We start from the raw sequence: 18,876 nt of genomic DNA on the forward strand, positions 1-18,876 counted from the left end.
CCTCTTCCACCATAAAGCAAGTGGAACTTTTATTTACTTTCTGTTCTGATTTTCATTGAGACTTCTCTCGTTCCTTAGAAAGAGAATGGATTTAACACAAAGATAACATTTATTTTTGACCATGACCCAGTTAGAATCATCACTCAAAAAGAATAGCTTTAATTTTTACTGTAGATTCCATAATCATTGCCAAAGAAATTGGTCCTTGAGGTTTTTCAGCTTTATCATATTTTGTATAAATACTGCATGCTGATTGCTCCACTGGAGCTCCATCAGTATCATATTTTGGATGATCTGAAAATCTGTTGTACAGCCCAGATTGTTATTTGGACCCCTAGTGAGCAGCATGATCTAAGAAAATGGCAGCTAGAAGCAACTAGCTGCACTGAGGTATACTGAGCACTATTTTTGAAAGCATGGCTGACAGGCGGGCCATTGCCCTGGTGGGCGCAAGATCAATTTGGCATCTTTTCAACAGAATGTTTTGAGGTAATGTGTTGCCAGACAGCATTTGAAGCAATGTATAAGCAACACAAATTTGCATATAAATGAAGAAGGGCAGAGGACACTTGAACATTCTCTCTCACCCTTCAACCAACCATAGGCCTGCCTCCAGTCACCTATACTTACAAGATCCCAAGGATTTTCACTCCCCACAGAAAACTACAGAGTTGTCACATCATCACAACATGAGAACGCACACACGGTTGATAATGGTGCAGAGGAAATGATCTACCTCACTTTGACCCCATCGTAATACCCACAGTGACAGGGCTAAGCCATTCAGAGACTTGCCACAGGAGTTTTGGTTAGTGGAATGAGAAAATAACTTTCTTGTGGTTAAAGCTGTAAGATACAAAACATAGACACTGCGTGTTGCTGTGTTTTCAGCCATGTGGAGAAAACCACTCTGTAGTGAGTAAGGAGATCAAAAATATGAGAGAGAATGAGTGCCTGGTTCCAGTCGGCCTGCTGAGGCCCAGCTACACTACTGTCCTCAGGTTCCATTAGACCCAATAATATCATTATAATAAATTTCCCCTTTGATGCAAATTGAGTTTCTATCCCTAGCAGTCAAGGACTAATCTACAGCAGATGTCACAAATTATTGTTCATATTTGGAAATGAGAAAACATAAGAGAAGCTGAGGCAGAATTTTCTCCACCTTACTAAGAGGTATTCACATATGGAGCATGAAAAGTATTCATGAGTCCCCTTTGATTAAGGTTAGCTTGGTTGTGTGTGTTATGGCAATTAAAGAATACATATCTTAAAGTCTTTTCAGGACTTGGGTTTCTTCTTAAAGAAAATAAAAGTGTCCATTAAAAGGTTGATAAAAAAAGTTAGTAATTTTGAGGTTAACCCAAAATTTAGCATAATCTTCCATGGGAACATTTGTATATGTATATGTGGGTTTTAAATTCCACAGATAGCACTAAAATGAGAAATAGGCAAAAAGGTGTTTTAAAATACTTTGTTTCAGCATGTAAAATCTTGTTTTATTACAGAATTCTTTTGCTAAAGGCACAGCTCTGCTGGGTTGATGCCAGAGTGATGGGATCATAACAGCCTAGTTAATTTTAAAAGATTTACAGATGCTGGGCTTCGAACTACTGATAGTAAAATATACTTCACACTTTAATATAGTGCTTAAACTCATGCCACATCTTGTGGACTTAATATTGCATCTGCACATGAGTGTGTGTATGTGTTTGAATGTAGATATATTTATTTCAAAGAGAAGAATTGGTGGGGGAAAGCAAGACAGACCTGTAAAATAACTCAGAATTTCTCGTGCCTCTCACATTCTTCAGTGTAATTATAAAGTATGTACAGAAGGTACATGAACACACTGTATCAAGGATGGTATGGGTTTATTTCCAGTTAGATGCCAACATAATGGGCTTCCCTAGTGGCTCAGATGGTAAAGAATCCGCCAGCAATGCAGGAGACCCAGGTTCAATCCCTGGGTCAGGAAGATCCCCTGGAGAAGGGAATGGCTACCCACTCCAGTATTCTTGCCTGGAGAAGTCCATGGACAGAGGAGCCTGGCAGCTACAATCCATGGGATCACAAAGAGTCAGACACAACTGAACAGTTGAGAATGCACACACACCAGCATAATAAAACAGAGGTTCTTGTTATCAAGGTAGCCTATCTAAAGTTTTGTGATTAGATCTCCAAATAAAAAATACAGCTCTTAGGAAATTCTTGGCACTTGCTCCAATTTTCTCCTTTTACAACATTATAGGGTCCTTTTATGTGTATATTTTATCATGTATAATAGAGAATACATTGACTAAGATTGCAAAATAGTGTCCATTGTATGGTATTCCCTTGTGTCCAGCTGACTCATCTCCATAAAAAAAAAAAAATTCTATTCATTTAGAGATATCTACTGGTCTCTTTCCAATGATAGATTTTTTTGATGGTTAGAAAAAGTTGATGGTTAATTTAAAATGATGAGGTAAAATATATGAATACAGTCATGAGATTTACTAAATACACATACTCAAATTCACTCAATTTTACATCTTTAGATTTTAAAAATTATAGACGAATAATCTATGCTTTAAAAACTCACCATTAGCTCCTTAAGTATAACAACTGCTGTGTTTCTGATAACAAACCAATCCCACCAAGTGATAATTTAATACATTAAAGTTTAGAAAATGTTAGATGTTATTTTTTCATTATCAATAAGTAGTTTCATCTGTTCTCCTTTTTGATAGCCCTTTCCATGTCTGTGGATTGCTTTCATGGCCTTTCTTATAGTTTTTAGTTTATCCATTATAAACGGACATTTTTCAGTCTCTGGCTCTTTTCATTGCTGAACTTGTCACAAACCTTATTCTCTCATTTGAATTCTTGTAAAAGAGTTTGGGTAACAGTAGTTAAGAAAGAATGTTTAAGTGTCATAGACCATTAAATAATGGACTTAATGATCAGAAGAGAAAAGAAAAAGAATGTTTTGGTTAAAGCCTTCGTAAACTGAATCATCTTTATTCTTCACTTTCTTCTGGATTAAGGGTACTATTATGAAAATGATTAGCCAATGTGGCTCTTACAAATATTTGTAATTTCTCTTTAAGTTATGCCATATATATAATTTTTTAATTGTTAAAAGACAAGCACTTTATCTTACTACTACCACCTTTTAAATCGGTAAAATCAGGGATCTTTGGGACATTCAGGAAACAGTTCAAAGTGCATCTCACTGCTGGTAAGACAGTAGGCCATATAATTTCTCAGATAAGGAAACAACAACTTCAATTTCTAAATACCCCAGTGTGTGATGTCATTACCAAACATCAAAACCTACATGTATTAAAATTTAAAAATTGACTTACAGGTTATCTAAAATTACACATAGTTAATATATGCCACTTGTAAATTCTAATCTTATCTTGGGAACTTGGGTTTTGCATTGCTTAACTAATGTGCTTAAATTTGCAGTCTTAGTGTCTTATTATCCTAACCTTTCTTTTTTTTAATAAATGAAATAGAAGTCTTTAGTTCCTCTTCATGTAAGTAAAGACCTAAATAAGCATTTAGTTACACCTAGAGGCAGCTATAGAATTGTTCTGAGCACAAGAGGAAGGTCTAAGAAAGTAAAAACTCCTTGTCTTTACTGTGATTGACAACTACATAACTCCTGTGCTCCCTAACTGTGGCAGTTCTAGCCCAACTGCATTCTGCCCTAAGTCATCTGGAAAGGGGAAGATAGATACTATTATGAAGCATTCATGGGACTTAAGAAGGTTTAAATTGTAGTTACTATAGAGTGGTAGTTCTTAACCTGTATGGGGTTCCTTCTTTTATATGATGAAAGCTTGAACTGTCTCTCTACATATAAATTTTCATAGGTCTCAGTATGTTCTTAGACCCATCTAGCTATCCAAGGACCCTCGTTAAGAATCATTCTTATGTAGCCAATAAACACACAAAACTGGTAAAGTAATACTTGAAATAGCATCCAATTCATGTTACAAATAAGACAATGTTGATTTATAATTATGTGAGTTTCAAAGAATATAGCATGAGCTTCTAAGCAAGTGGCTAATAAGCCATACAAGCATTAGTCCGTCAGAGGAAAGAGATCACCTTAAAATGTAAAAGTAAAAGGACTTCCCTGGTGGTCCAGTGGTTAAGATTCTATACTTCCAATGCAGGGGGCTCAGGTTCAGTCCCTGTAGGGCAACTAAGATCCCACATGCTGCATGGCATGGTCAAAAATAAATAGATGATACTAACAACTATAAAAAAATTTTTTAATGTAAAAGTTGAGAAGATATGTGAATATATACTGTTAGGTGTTCTAGAATATCTTATTTGATGGTGATATCATTTAATATAGATCCTTTTAAAAAATATTTATTAATTTACTTTGGCTGTGCTGGGTTTTAGCTGTACAAGGTGAGGTCTAGTTCCCTAACCAGGGATTGAACCCAGGTCCCCTGCATTAGCAGCACGGAGTCTTAGCCACTGGACCACCAGGGGAAGTCCCAGTACAAATCCATTTTTATTTATTTATATGCTACTGGGAAAGAAGAACTTTCTTTTCTTTCAGGACAGCACTACTGTAAATGAGAATGATGTCTGGAAAAGAAGTGTGAATTATCTTGTCTTCTCACTCCCTGTCGTGAGCTAATGGTGTATTTAACATCGGGTTTGCTCCCTGGAACCTAACTTCAAATGCCCCTTAGCTAGCTAACTATTGTCAAGGCATTTTTGTGTTTAACACAGATAGTCATTATCATTATAGCATACTCTTTAAAATGACTCTGAGAGTGGGAAAGGAGAAATGAGCTCATTTAAGTCAAGACTGGGTGTAGGGTGGGTGAAATGGGTGAAGGTGATCAAAAAGTAAAGAACTTCCACTTATGAAATAAGTTAGTCCTGGGGATGTTATATACAGCCTGGTGACTGTTAATGACACTGTATTGTGTATTTAAAAATTGCAAAAAGAGCAGATCTTAAAAGTTCTTATCACAAGACAAAGAAATTTAAAACTGTGGTGATTATTTCATATTATAGACACATAGTGAACCATTATGTTGTACTCGTAAGACTAATAAAATGTTTTATGTCAGTTATCTCACATAAAGAAAAAAGAGGGTGTAAAAAATTCTGACTTCCAAGTATTCCATTCCATAGTCAGAGTCCAGAATCTCAAGGTAGACAAGATCCAAGGAAGAGTACCCGAAGCATTCCCAAAGTTCTGGAGTTTCAAAGGAGGCACTTTTCTGCATGGTGTTGGTGGGGAATGGTGTGGGAGTTGGCAGCGAAGACGGATGACAGATGAAACACAGGGTCTATTAAAACTGGCTGAATACCCCTGCTTACCTCCTCCCTCCCCCAGCCACTGCTTCCCAAGCTCCACAACCCTGGTCCGGAGGATCTGACCCTTCAGACAGGGGCTGGGGCTGGAGCGGGGGGCAGGGGGGCTGGGGGGGTTGGCTGCGTGCTAGCTGAACTTTGTTTGCTCTCCGCTTTCTTGACTATCTCTTGTCATGCTCTTTGCCCGGGGCCAAGCCCTCCCGTTCCTAAATGCTTTTTACCCAGTTAGGTACCTCTTCCAGGGCCTTAATAGCTTTGCAGGCATAACTTGGTCATCAGCCCCCCGCCCCTCCTGCCCCCCCAGGGGTTCACAGATACACACCTCAGATGATCCACTGTGCTCCAGACAATACTGCTTTTTTAGTACAGAGTAGACAGTTATTTTGGCTGCAGTTGTCACAGCAGGAGTTGTGTTTGTGTGTATTTAAAGCAAAACAAAATGTAAAAGCTACTTTCTCTCTCTGTTCAGAGATAGCTCAGCAGTAGCCCTTTTCGTAGACTCCCAGAGGTTGAGAGACATGCTAACTTGGTATGTTTGGAGAGTGCAGCAGGGCCAAGGCTGCCAGCCTTCATGGGCCTTCTCATCTAGTGAGGGAAATAGACATTTACTACTAGTAACTGTCGTGACAACTGTGAGATAACGGCATGGTAGTACAGGTTGCTTCCAGAACACAAGACGGGCGATCTGAAGCAAGTGGGTGTGGGAAGGGAGTGAAGTTGCCGCTGGGAGTGCCACTCAGTGGAAACATTCACACCGAACCTTGAAGGAGTAGGTACATTAACCAGTACTTTCCACAGTCTTGCTCCCTGAAAGTGGGACTTTGTTTTCTTCACGACTCTGTTCCCCAGGGCCTGGAACCTTGTAGGTGGTCAATAAAGATTTCTTGAATGAATGGAGGGTTCCCAGCATCTGTTTACCTTCTCACCCCTCTCCTGCTTTACTTCGGGCTTCTTATGTTCTCTCTAAAGCCATACCAGTTGGTGTGTTCTTTTCAAAACTAAAAATACTCCTTTTTAACTTGTTAGGGTTCAGTTAATGTTAGAAACATTTCAAATTCCCACAGCTGCAGATAGTTGCAGAAACAATAAGAATAAAAACCCTCAGTCTTTACCCCTGTGGGATGGGCAATTCATTTGTAAATTTTTCAAGAACAAAAACTATTATGGGTTTCTCCATGTAAGTAGTAACGATCAGATGTACATACAGTCAGCTATATATTTCAGAGATCTCAAAATAACTTTAAATCAGCAAAATTAAGCAACCAAGGAGTTTTTCCCCCTTCTCTAATATCATTAGACTTTGAACATGGCCTTACAGACCTTGTTTTCTTTTGATTCAGTACTCTGAATGGCACTCTAGATTTGACCTTAACAATTCCAGGTGGAGTCGCATCATAAAGCCTATTTTGCATACAATCCAAGGTAATGTATAATTCCTTAAATCTGAAATTTGCCCTCCAAAATTCTCACCTCTAGCATACCCAAGTAAAAGTTTATGTGTGAGGTGAATTGTGAAGAACTTTAACTCAATGCCATCAGCTTCCCTGGAATTCCCTTCCTAGGCTGGTCCCATTTTCGGCTCTGATCTGCGTTCTTGGCCATTTGGGGCACCCCTGGCCGTTTGTGCCTGTGACAGTCAAGACTCCATCTGCTGCTCCGCGGCCAGGAGCCCGCTGCGTGCCCTTCAGTCACATCTTTCAGGCGCGGCCATTCAGCCACCTTTCACCGCGTCTCAATGGGCCCGGGAGAATGGCCCTCGGCCTCGCAGTGGTACATAATCTCCCAGGTAGCCTCCTCCTTGAAGCACCTCCAGTGGCAGGCTATTCGCAAACAGCGGGACACCACTCTCTACTGGGTTCCTAATCCCTCAGACACACAGGGGAAGGAGGTCGCGGACTCTGAAAGTGAAAAGAAAAGCGAGGGGGCGGGGAGCCGAGCGCACACAATGCGCCCCCGCCGCCCGCGCCGCAGTCAGCGCCAGCTGCAGCCCAATTAAGCTCAACAGGTCACAGGTGTTCCACACAGACGACGCTTTTAACAAAACCACTTTCCTGAAAATACCTAAGACGTCGTTTTAAAGCACTGCAGCCCATTTCTTTTGGTGGATTCTCTAAAGCTATTTAGTACACTTGAAATACAAAGAAGATGAAAAGCACGTTTAGGCCTCTCTGGAAGGCAAGCTTTCTTCCTTCCAAACAGCGGGAGCCAGGGAGGGAAGGGCCCGCTGCCTCAGCGTGGACTGGGCGGGTCCCAAGAAAGGGCTGGAGGGGCATCTCCGGCAGCCGCAGCTCCCCGCAGTAGTCAACTCTGCACCCTGCAGTTCACCTACTCAGGCAAGAAACTGCTGCACGGCCATCTCCTTGCACCCATCATCCTTGCCCCCAGGATGCAGGTGTAGTTTCCCTCTGAACCTTTAGAAAAGCAACCCTGACAGGCGCTGATTAAATGAGGTAAAGGATTTCAGCGCTGCAGAGCCGCTTTTCTCATCATCTGAGGTCACCCTATAAATAAGCCGCCTCTTCCCCTACATTTAAAATCACTGACAGAGTTTCTCCACAGACCTGAGTACACACTCTGGGCCCACAGGAGGGGTGATGGGAAGCAAACAGAACTTGAGTTGGTTGTTTAGGCCACCTTCAGAAATGTGTTACTACCACTTTGGAGGATACAGATAATCTCTGAGAGGTAGTTGAGAGCTTAGTGGTGACAGTTCCCTTAGGATTTCAGCGTCCCTGTTGGAGGTGAGCAGCTCCAGGCCTGCTCCACAGGCCTGCACGCAGCAGTGTCCCTTCTTCCTGACCTCACCGCCCCTCAAGGCCAGTGTTCCTGTTGTCACTGTCTTCATTCTTTTACAGTCAGTAGGAGAGAAGTGCACATACTACCCAGCCTTACCTGGAATGGAGGGAGCTGTGCTTGAAGTTGCTTCGGGCTCCTGTTTTTCATTGCCCCAGGAAGGCAGGCCGTGCTGCTGTGACACTGAAGAAAACGGGGGGGCTACAGCCCAGGACGAACAAGCACCCACCCGAAATAAGTGCCCAGCGTTTTCAAGTTTTCCTTCCTGTTGATTAGTTTTTGGCAAACAGTTTTTTGCCTTGATGGTCATTCTTAACAGCATCAGTTAAAAAATGCTGCTGCCCGTTTAGAAACCATGTTGGTTTTAATTTTCGCAATATGCCTCTTTCTGTTTTACAAAGCTGAGCCACCTGTTTAAACTCTTCTTGTCTCGTGGACTGGGGGAAAGAACCATAGGCCATGTGTAAGAGGTTTCATTTTTTTTTTCCTCAGTGAAGTAAGACATTGTTCTTATTCTTCGTGGCATTCAGAATTCTGCACAATTGCCTCTTTTGCCCTTTTGCATTTAAAAGTGAGGTAATTAGATTTCCCAAGGTTCAATGGTCAAGAGCCCTGTCATCCCAGGAAGTTGCTTCCCCACACCCCTCGCAAGAGGAGTTGTCTCACGTAATCCAGTTATTGCTGTATTGTTGCTCTAAAGGCACTGCTTTTTCAGAGGGCAAGCGTAGCAGGAAAATTCATACTCATATGGCCCTTTGCTAATATTGCTGAGTTTTTTTTCCCCCTGCAGTTGAATACAATTACTATTTTCCTCATTGACTTTCTTTTGAGAATTTGTAAACATTTTCATAAAAATCTTTTCCTTTCCTACCTTTTAGGAGTTCATCTTAAATATGCCTAAATCTTTCATACAGAGATTTTCTATTTCTTTTGCTATTTTTCAGATATCTGACAGATCTCTTATGACTGCTGAACAAATGGAAAGAGGATTTGTAACATGTTGGCAGCAAATAAATGAGTGTCGTGGACACTGAAACACAACCTATCTTAATCACTCTTGACAGTGAGAACTGAGGCTTTTTTGGTCTTGTTTATGCATTTACTCAAATAGAGACTAACTGTTTTCACCTTTCAGCAAATCACATATATATTTTTAAAGTTTGGGTATTAATTTTTTAGTCAGAACTGAAAAGGAACACAGAACATACACTCTGAGCTTTACAGAGTCAGCCAAAACATTTTGCTTTTACAACATAATGGCAAAAACAATCTTATTGGTAATTGGCTAATAATTCATTTAAATGATGTGGTCTGCAGCCTATGGGGAAAGATGACAAGATGGTGAAGGGATTAGGGGAAAGCTTCCAAAATCCTCTTTGCCAAAGATGTTAAAGCGTCTAAGTGCTAAGAGTGTTCTTTCTAAACAGGTTAGTTCAACATTCCAGACAGTCTGTGACTCAAATTTGTGTACTGGTCTACACTTCTCAGTGAGATTCTTCTGTGGCCCCATAGGAAGAATTCATCTGAATTCCCCCATCACTAAAACAGTCCAGACTCTGATTTTGAAAGTGAAACCAGCAGAATGATGAGCTCTGTGGTCCCCGTATACACTGTAGAGATATACATACATGTACACACATTCATTCAGTTTCCTTAAAGCTTCAGAGACAGTAATAAGAAAGGTCCTAGTTTAAATTGAAGGCCCTTCTTCTCAGCTTCTATAGGATTCATTCCCAAATAGAGAGGTGTATTCTTAATAGCGAATTTATCTGAAAAGACTTCACCTCTCCTAGCTCAATACAGAAAAGGAAATCCTTCAGTAATGAATTGATGCCAGGTTACTTTCACCAAGTGAGGCAATAAACATTGGCACAATTTGTTAAAACAGATCTTCCATTTCAGTTATCTAAACCAATATATATTACTGCATTGTTGATAAATTTTGGGGAATCTTTCTCAATTAAAGTGCAGGTATTTCCCCTGTTACAGCACAGGGAAAAATTTACTTTCCCTGTATGACAAATTTTGATACTTAAGAAAGCGTCCCACAAAATAACAGGCATACTTGTATTTTTGCTAAAATTTCTGATCTGTACCACTTCTAAGGAGAGAATTAGATTCAAAGTGATGCCCCAGAGCAAAAGTTTTGCTTAAAATGAACATACATCAGTATTAACTAATTTTTCCTATTGAGTTTATCATTCTAAAAACTTAAATATAACTGACAAAGTCTAGGTCATAATAGTCTTAAGTAAAAATATTACAGAATATTAGCCAAATATTAGAAATACGTGTATAACATACAGTTTTGAAAAACTTGTTAGTTAAGGAAGTGCTCAATTCAGTTCAACAAATGCATATGTATTAGGTATAGGTTCAAGGCACAACTGTGTACTGTGGCTGCTGCCTTTTGACTCCATTAAAAAGACTGACCCTCTTCCCGTCTCTCTTGCTCAGTTCTTTCCCTTTTCTCTCTGTTCTGGAATTTGTTATTGCTGTTCAATCACTCAGTCATGTCTGACTCTCTGCAACCCCATGGACTGCAGCACACCAGGCTTCCCATCCTTCACCATCTCCCGGAGCTTGCTCGAACTCCTGTCCATTGAGTCGGTGATGCTATTCAGCCATCTCATCCTCTGTCGTCCTGTTCTTCTCCTGCCTTCAGTCTTTCCTAGCATCAGGGTCTTTTCCAATGAGTTGGCTCTTGGAATCAGGTGGCCAAAGTACTGGGGCTTCATCATCAGTCTCTCCAATGAATATTTGGGATTGATTTCCTTTAGGATTGACTGGTTTGATCTTGCAGTCCAAAGGGCTCTCAAGAGTCTTCTCTAACACCGCAGTTCAAAAGCATCAATTCTTCGGTGCTCAGCCTTCTTTATGGTCCAGCTCTCACATCCTTACATGACTACTGGAAAAACCATAATTTTGACTAGATGGACCTTTGTTGGCAAAGTAATATCTCTGCTTTTTAATATGCTAAGTTGGTCATAACTTTTCTTCCAAGGAGCAAGCATCTTTTAATTTCATGGCTGCAGTGACCATCTGCAGTGATTTTGGAGCCCAAGAAAAGAAAGTCTGTCACTATTTCCATCGTTTCCCTGTTTGCCATGAAGTGATGGGACCAGATGCCATAATCTTCGTTTTTTGAATCGTGAGTTTTAAGTCAGTTTTTAAACTCTCCTCTTTCACTGTCATTAAGAGGATCTTTAGTTGCTCTTAGCTTTTTACCATAAGGGTGGTGTTATCTACATATCTGAGGTTATTGATATTTCTCCCAGCAATCTTGATTCTAGCTTGTGCTTCATCCAGCCTAGCATTTCACATGATGTATTCTGCATTAAAGTTAAATAATCAGGGTGACAGTATACAGCCTTGATGTACTCCTTTCCCAGTTTATAACCAGTCCATTGTTCCATGTCCGGTTCTAACTGCTGCTTCTTGACCTGCATACAGATTTCTCAGGAGGCAGGTAAGGTGTTCTGGTATTCCCATCTCTTGAGGAATTTTCCAGTTTGTTGTGATCCACACAGTCAAAGACTTTAGTGTAGTCAATGAAGCAGAAGTGGATGTTTTTCTGGAATTCGATAGCTTTTTCTATGATCCAACAGATGGCAATTTGACCTCTGGTTCCTCTGCCTTTTCTAAATCCAGCTTGTACATCTGGAATTTCTCAGTTCACAGACTCTTGAAGCCTAGCTTGGAGAATTTTGAGCATTACTTTACTAGCATGTGAGATAAGTGCTATTGTGTGGTAGTTTGGCATTCTTTGGCATTGCCCTTCTTTGAGATTGGAATGAAAACTGACCTTTCCCAGGCCTGTGGCCTCTGCTGAGTTTTCCAAATTTGCTGGCATATTGAGTGCAGCACTTTCACAGCATCATCTTTTGGGATTTGGAATAGCTTAACTGGAATTCCATCACCTCCACTAGTTTTGTTCATAGTGATGCCTCCTAAGGCCCACTTGACTTTGCATTCCAGGATGTCTGGTTCTAGGTGAGTGATGACGCCATCGTGGTTATCTGGGTCATGAAGATCTTTTTTGTATAGTTCTTGTATGTATTCTTGCCACCTCTTCTTAATATCTTCTGCTTCTGTTAGGTCCATACCTTTTCTGTCCTTTATTGTGCCCATCTTTGCATGAAATGTTTCCTTGGTATCTCTAATATTCTTGAAGAGATCTCTAGTCTTTCCCATTCTGTTGTTTTCCTCTATTTCTTTCCACTTATTGCTGAGGAAGGCCTTCTTATCTCTCCTTGCTGTTCTTTGGAACTCTACATTCAGATGGGTATTCTTTCCTTTTCTCCTTTTCCTTTCGCTTCTCTTCTTTTCTCTATTTGTAAGGCCTCCTCAGACAACCAATTTGCATTTCTCTTTTTGCATTTCTTTTTCTTGGGGACAGTTTTGATCACCACCTTCTGTACAATGTTACTAACCTCCATCCATAGTTCTTCAGGCATTCTATCTATCAGATCTAATCCCTTGAATCTATTTGTCACTTGAACTGTATAATCATAAGGGATTTGATTTAGGTCATACTTGAATGGCCTAGTGGTTTTCCATGCTTTCTTCAAGTCTGGATTTTGCAATAAGGAGTTCATGATCTGAGCCAGAGTCAGTTCCCTGTCTTGTTTTTGCTGACTTTATGGAGCATCTCCATCTTCGGCTACCAAGAGTGTGAAAGTGAAAGTCACTCAGTCGTGTCCGACTCTTTGCGACCCCATGGACTGTATAATCTATGGAATTCTCCAGGCCAGAATACTGGAGTGGGTAGCCTTTCCCTTCTCCAAGGGATCTTCCCAGCCCTGGGATTGAACCCAGGTCTCCCGCATTGCAGGCGGATTCTTTACCAGCTGAGCCACAAGGGAAGCCCAAGAATACTAGAGTGGGTAGCCTATCCCTTCTCCAGGGTATCTTCCCAACCCAGGGATCGAACCAGGGTTTCCTGCATTGCAGGCGGATTCTTTACCAACTGAGCTTTGAGGGAAGCCCGTACAAAGAGTGTAATCAGTCTGATTTCATTATTGGCTGTCTGATGATGTCCATGTGTAGAGTTGTCTCTTGTGTTGTTGGAAAAGGGTGTTTGGTATGACCAGTGCGTTCTCTTGGCAAAACTCTGTTAGCCTTTGCCCTTCTTCTGGAATAGGGGAGAGCAAAGGGAAAAAACAGATGTAAGATAGGCAAGAGTCATGTTGTGCCTAGACTGGATTGTTTGTTATGGGTTAGCACTTCCTAGAGTGCACACAGAAGATCAGCAGTAACCCTACGGATAGCCATTTGTAGGCGTTTTGCCAAAAACTGAGGACAGATGGAGAGTTCTGGGGGAAACATCGGGTTAAAGAAAATTAAGGAGACCATCATGGCTAGGCTTCCCTAAAGTTAATAAATCATTTACATTCTACTATGCATCCTGGGAAACAGTATATATACTATTACTCTTATTTGATCATGAAATGTTTCTTCCTCTGAAAAGACACTAATATCTCAAGGGGAATGCTGGCATGGGCCATGAAAACAAGCAGAAAGCTGTACATCTCTTGGGAAACTTGGAAGCTTGAAACGCATGACTAAGTAAGTGACCTAGAGCAAACAGAACCCAGTCATCATGAAATGCACCTCCTAAGAATACTTGCACTTTCAGGCCTGTCTTTTTATTGGAATTAGGAGAGAACCACCAATAATCTGATTACTGCTTTTCCTTCTGGGATGTCTACTAAAAAGCCCTCTTATGAGGAAAAAAGTAAAAACCAAGGCACTTCTAGGGGTTACACTCAACTGCCAGTGCATCAGCGGCTTTTGAATTGGGTTTAGAGATGACTGTCATTGACTACTCTTCATTGTCATTATGGCCCACAGGACTTCCGAAAACTATCATTATTTTTAGTGACGTTTTAATGATAGAATTACTCTTTTCCCCTCCATTTTTGAATACTGAAGCTGCTGCTGCAGCTGCTAAGTCACTTTAGTCGTGTCCAACTCTATGTGACCCCGTAGACAGCAGCCCACCAGGCTCTTCTGTCCCTGGGATTCTCCAGGCAAGAATACTGGAGTGGGTTGCCGTTTCCTTCTCCAATGCATGCATGCGTGCTAAGTCGCTTCAGTCGTGTCCGACTCTGTGCGACCTCATGGACAGCAGCCCACCAGGCTCCTCTGTCCCTGGGATTCTCTAGGCAAGAATACTAGAGTGGGTTGCCGTTTCCTTCTCCAGATCCATGTAATTTCTGGTCTCTTTCTCCCCACCTTGCTCGCTTTATTTCTTCCACTTAGCATTTCCTTTCTTGTCCTATGTCCATATCTAAATTCTGTCCTTCCCACTCCAGTTTATGAACCAGTAATTTCTTCCTTCTTTCCACACCAAAGCACTTTCCTTTTGCTTGCCAGCAGTACCTCTTAACACCATGTTTTCTGTGTCTCTGGATCCTCCATGGCCTCACCTACTTGTTGCATAGTAGCTGTACAGTGTGTGTTGGCTGATGAGTGACTGGTTAATTATGAGTGGAGCTCTGTTTCCTCTTCGTTACTTGTTGTATATTGCTAAGCACACACGATAGGAAAATAGAAGTGGCAGAAAGGATTGCCTAGTTGACTGGTTCTTCAGGACATCCCTTGTAAATAAAAAGCAACAGGATAAGGTTTATTGAAGCAAGTATAGAATTCAGGCAAGCCCTCAGCCATCTTTGAATCATGAACAGCTGGGCTCCTTCTACACAGCGGAGGACAGCTTCCTATGAGGTGCTTGAGCACCAGTATTCAGCTGCTGTTTCCCTTGTCATCATCTCCCAGAGATTCTAAAGGTCATCTCGGTCAAAACCAGACATTTCTTAGTGCTTTAGTCAAAACTCTGTTCAAGTTTTCTGCATCTCACAATTCTATAGAAATTGTTAATCAAGGGTCAGGCCAGTACTAAATATAGTAGGCCAGTTACTATGAAATGTTAGCACATATCAGAGGCCCCAAGTCACTAAGCATCCAGCTTTCAAATGGCAGTCAGTACTCTGACCACCACCTGTGTCCCCTCTGTCACTGCCATGGAAGCTGAAGGCAAAAAGCAATCTATAGCTTAGAGGAAAATCTATAGATGTGGATATGAAGAAAGGGCAAGAGGAATTGCTCAAGGGAACCAATCCCAAGGACAGCCTTTAAGGCCTCAATGACTCACTTCCCACTCCCTGTATTTACCTACCTTGCCTTGTTAGGCTACCCAAGATTCCAGTTATTAGAGGAGTATAATCATTTCTTCTCCCTCTTTGATTACTGTGTCTTGAGAGAAAAAACCGTACTAGACTGTGGGTTCATTTTCTCAAATGTGCCAGTGCTATTAACCACCTGCCATCTGGCCACATGAGCCGAATTCTAGGAATTTTGAGAGATTCCAGGCAGCCTTGCACCTCCCCTTCTTTCCTCACCCCAGCCTCCCTATCCCCCACCCACCACCACACCATTTGCTGATTTCAGATTTTGTGCACCTACCTCTACTATGAGATCACTGCATGTACGAAACCTCGGAGCCCTGGTCTCATAGCAGTTAATTCGTAAAGTCATTAGTAATTGTCTAGCACACATAATAGGTACTTAGTAGATGTTTGTAACCATTCATGCTGGGTCCAGTGTTCTCTGAGGTATCAGGTAAAGTGTGTAAGACAAGGCGTTGGCCATGGGGTGGTAACCTCTCTACTCCACTTAGCCTGAGGAGGGAGCCACACAAAGGAAGCATTTTCTGTTCTGAGAGAAGGAGCTGGAATTGCACCAGCGAGCGGTTAATCCCTTCCTCTCTGCCTCTCCCAGTGATTTGGCTTCCAGCTTTTCAGCCTTGCAGCCATTGCTTCAGATTCCTACACGCATGAGAGAAGTGCTGCTCAGATGGAGAGGCTAGGAGGACGCCAGGCTCTCCCCACTCAGTCCCGCTCCCTCCTCATAGAGGTCCCCAAGATTCCTTTGGAACATGGTGGAACCAGTTTACCATGTGGGCATTTTTTGTGCTTTCACTGTGCTTATTAAATATCACATCCCATTTTCAAAATAGCCCTTTTTGCACCAGCATGTGTGATGAGGTTTTTTTCACTAATCCCTAGAAGTTTTGTTTCTTCCTTCAACAAGTCGGTAGCCATTCTTTTGGGAAAAGCATTAACATGCATAACCACTATAGTCGACTTCAGTGCTCATTAATGAAGCCCAGAACTAACAGTTACATTGTGGTAATTTGACAAAGCCATCTAAATCTATGCATGTTTTTTGAAAGCTCCCTAAACATGCTGCTAAATCCCCTAAAAAGCTACTAAACTGCTTTGGCAGCCATTAGCCCAGCATAAGCAGAGGAGCTCTTTTCAGTAAGTGAACAAACAGAGAAAATATGCTGAATGGCTGGACAAATGTGTTTCAGCTGGCCCTTTCATTTACCGATATAAGGGTGCAGTCAATATCAATCACTGTTTTCCCTGTTGCCCTGAAAATCACAATATCTCTTTTCATCCACCAAGCTCTTTTCACCACAGTAATGTGTCTTTAGAATGACACTGGCATCAGCCCGCTTCCGCTGTCTAAAGTCCAGAGAGCTTAAAACACATTTCAGGATTCAAGACTGGAACCTTCCTCCCTTCCGTTTTCCTACCGCCCACTCTCTCCTCCCTCCGCCAGCATCCCCTCCACCCCCCCCACCCCAGATTCTTTTCAATTCTCCCAGCTTTCCTCGCTGAGTAAACAGAATTCACCTCTCTGTTTTAATGCAGCTCTCCAAAGTAAACGGAGACAACTCTATCTGATATTCCTAAGATTTAAGAACTCATTAAGGAGATGCACATAAAGAAATGCTTTTACATGTCGGTAATAGATCAAAGGTGGAAAGGAATGTGGAAATTCTATGCTATGACAAGGTGTGCTGATGTGTGGGACCTCGCTCTCCATCTGTCTCCTTCCTCGGCCCTGCCCTTATCACTGGTCTCCTCCCACCTCCCCCACCACACGCACACTCACCCTTTGTCTTCCTGTGTTAGAGGTCCATGTTGAAGTGTATGTGTTCAGTCCTGTCCTACTCTTTGTGACCCCATGGACTGTAGCCCACCAGGGTCCTCTGACCATGGAATTTTCCAGGCAAGAATACTGGAGTGGGTTACCATTTCCTTCTCCAGGGTATCTTCCCAAACCAGGAATCGAACCCATGTCTCCTGCATTGCAGGCAAATTCTTTACCACTGAGTCACCTGAGAAGAGGTCTGTGCCTGTACCTTTTCCACTGTGAGCTCCTAAGCACCAATGCCATAACATAACATCTGTTTGCCTCCTGGATGGATCTCAGTAGTCAATATATTGTTTTGAAATGAAAGTGATTATTTCTTATCCTTTTGAAAACTCAAGTGGAATGACTCTCAAAGATCAATGTGGATAAGTTTATAGTTGTAGAGGTTAGCCATAGATGAATATCTGAAATGTGAACATTTCTAAAAAACAGTATGATTGTTTTCTTTTTTTTGGTATATTCCTTTTTATCCTATTTTTGTTTCTATTTGTTTTGTGTCAGATCATAGCTGTCTGTAGAGAGGCAGCCCTGCTGGCTCTGGAAGAAGACATTGCAGCCAACTGCATTATGAAAAGACACTTTACTCAAGCCCTGAGCACCGTGACACCCAGACTTCCTGAATCATTGAGACGTTTCTATGAAGATTATCAAGAGAAGAGTGGGCTGCATACACTCTGAGAGAATATGCACATTCATTATGCTAAAAATCCTTCGTAGAGAAAGATTGTTTCAAAATAGTGTCAAAATAGCCTTTAATAAGCGAAATGTCTGAAATATGTTGACCAGATTGAGGGGCTTCCATTCTTACAGACATTTTAAGTCATATGGTTGCAATGAAAATATCCATGAAAATCTCTGGACAAGAGTTAAAATTAGTTTTATCTAGAAATGTGTGCTGAGTTTTAAAAATCAAACTTTTGTATTTTCATTATTGATCTGGTTTATTCCTCCCATGGTGCTTTCCTTTCTTCAGAATCCATTTCAGTGCTTTTCCAAAAAACAAAACTGTGGGCATCAGTTTTATACATGAACATAGAAAATGCATGTAGTTGAAAGCATGGTTTAAAATATTCACAAATCTTTAATTTTGAAGGCCAGCCCTTGAAATGGCTAAATGCTCCAGCCAGGCTTATGTGACCTTGATTCCCATTACGTATTTATTCTCATAATTCATACATACATTTTTGGCATTAGCCTTCTTAACCTGTACTCGTGGCAATGAAACAAAGAATTGAGAGTTATTTCATACACTATAATGCCCTTTGAAAGTTTAAAAAATTGAAAATATAAGCTCAATCCAGGTCTAGAGAAGTACTTGCTTTTTTTTTTTTTTTTTTCATGAAAATACTATAAATAAACTATATGAGGTGTTCATGTTTTAACTTGTACACATTTCCAGGTTACCAATAAACTTTTTCAGTTCAAAGAAAAACCAACTTGTACTGTTAATCATTTTGTTTTACATTGCATTCTAAATATCTGTGTTTATGCTCCAAATTATTTATCCTTGAGATTTCTTGACACTTTAATACTCCATAAATATCCTTGAAGAAGCTGTTGGCAATTGATTGCTTGACTTCCAGTTCAGAAGCTGGTGATGGGAAAGAATGGCACTTAAACCGAGTCACTGTAGGTCTTTGAAAATTCCCAGAAAGACCATTCAGGTGAGAAATACCTGATTATGAAACTAACAGAGCTATACAGTTTTGTGGTGGTGGATATTCTGAAGTCATG

At 41.1% G+C, this 18,876-nt stretch overlaps 1 protein-coding gene across 3 annotated transcripts in view; it reads left to right on the plus strand.

Moving 5' to 3' along the window:
- AFG2A (AFG2 AAA ATPase homolog A) overlaps positions 1-18,558 on the plus strand; it is a 330,482-nt gene extending 311,924 nt beyond the window's left edge. The window contains exons 16-17 of one of the 3 annotated variants that reach the window (XM_065905059.1): positions 11,138-11,284; positions 17,644-17,775. In XM_065905059.1, the coding sequence (XP_065761131.1) occupies positions 11,138-11,281 (144 nt within the window). In that variant the 3' untranslated portion in view covers positions 11,282-11,284; positions 17,644-17,775. Of the gene's footprint in view, positions 1-11,137; positions 11,285-17,643 lie in introns of all 3 variants that reach the window. The other 2 variants (XM_065905061.1, XM_065905058.1) reach the window with 2 other exon arrangements.
- The last annotated feature ends 318 nt before the right edge of the window (positions 18,559-18,876 follow it).

Source organism: Muntiacus reevesi, chromosome 13, assembly GCF_963930625.1.
Source record: "Muntiacus reevesi chromosome 13, mMunRee1.1, whole genome shotgun sequence".
Lineage (NCBI taxonomy): Eukaryota > Metazoa > Chordata > Mammalia > Artiodactyla > Cervidae > Muntiacus > Muntiacus reevesi.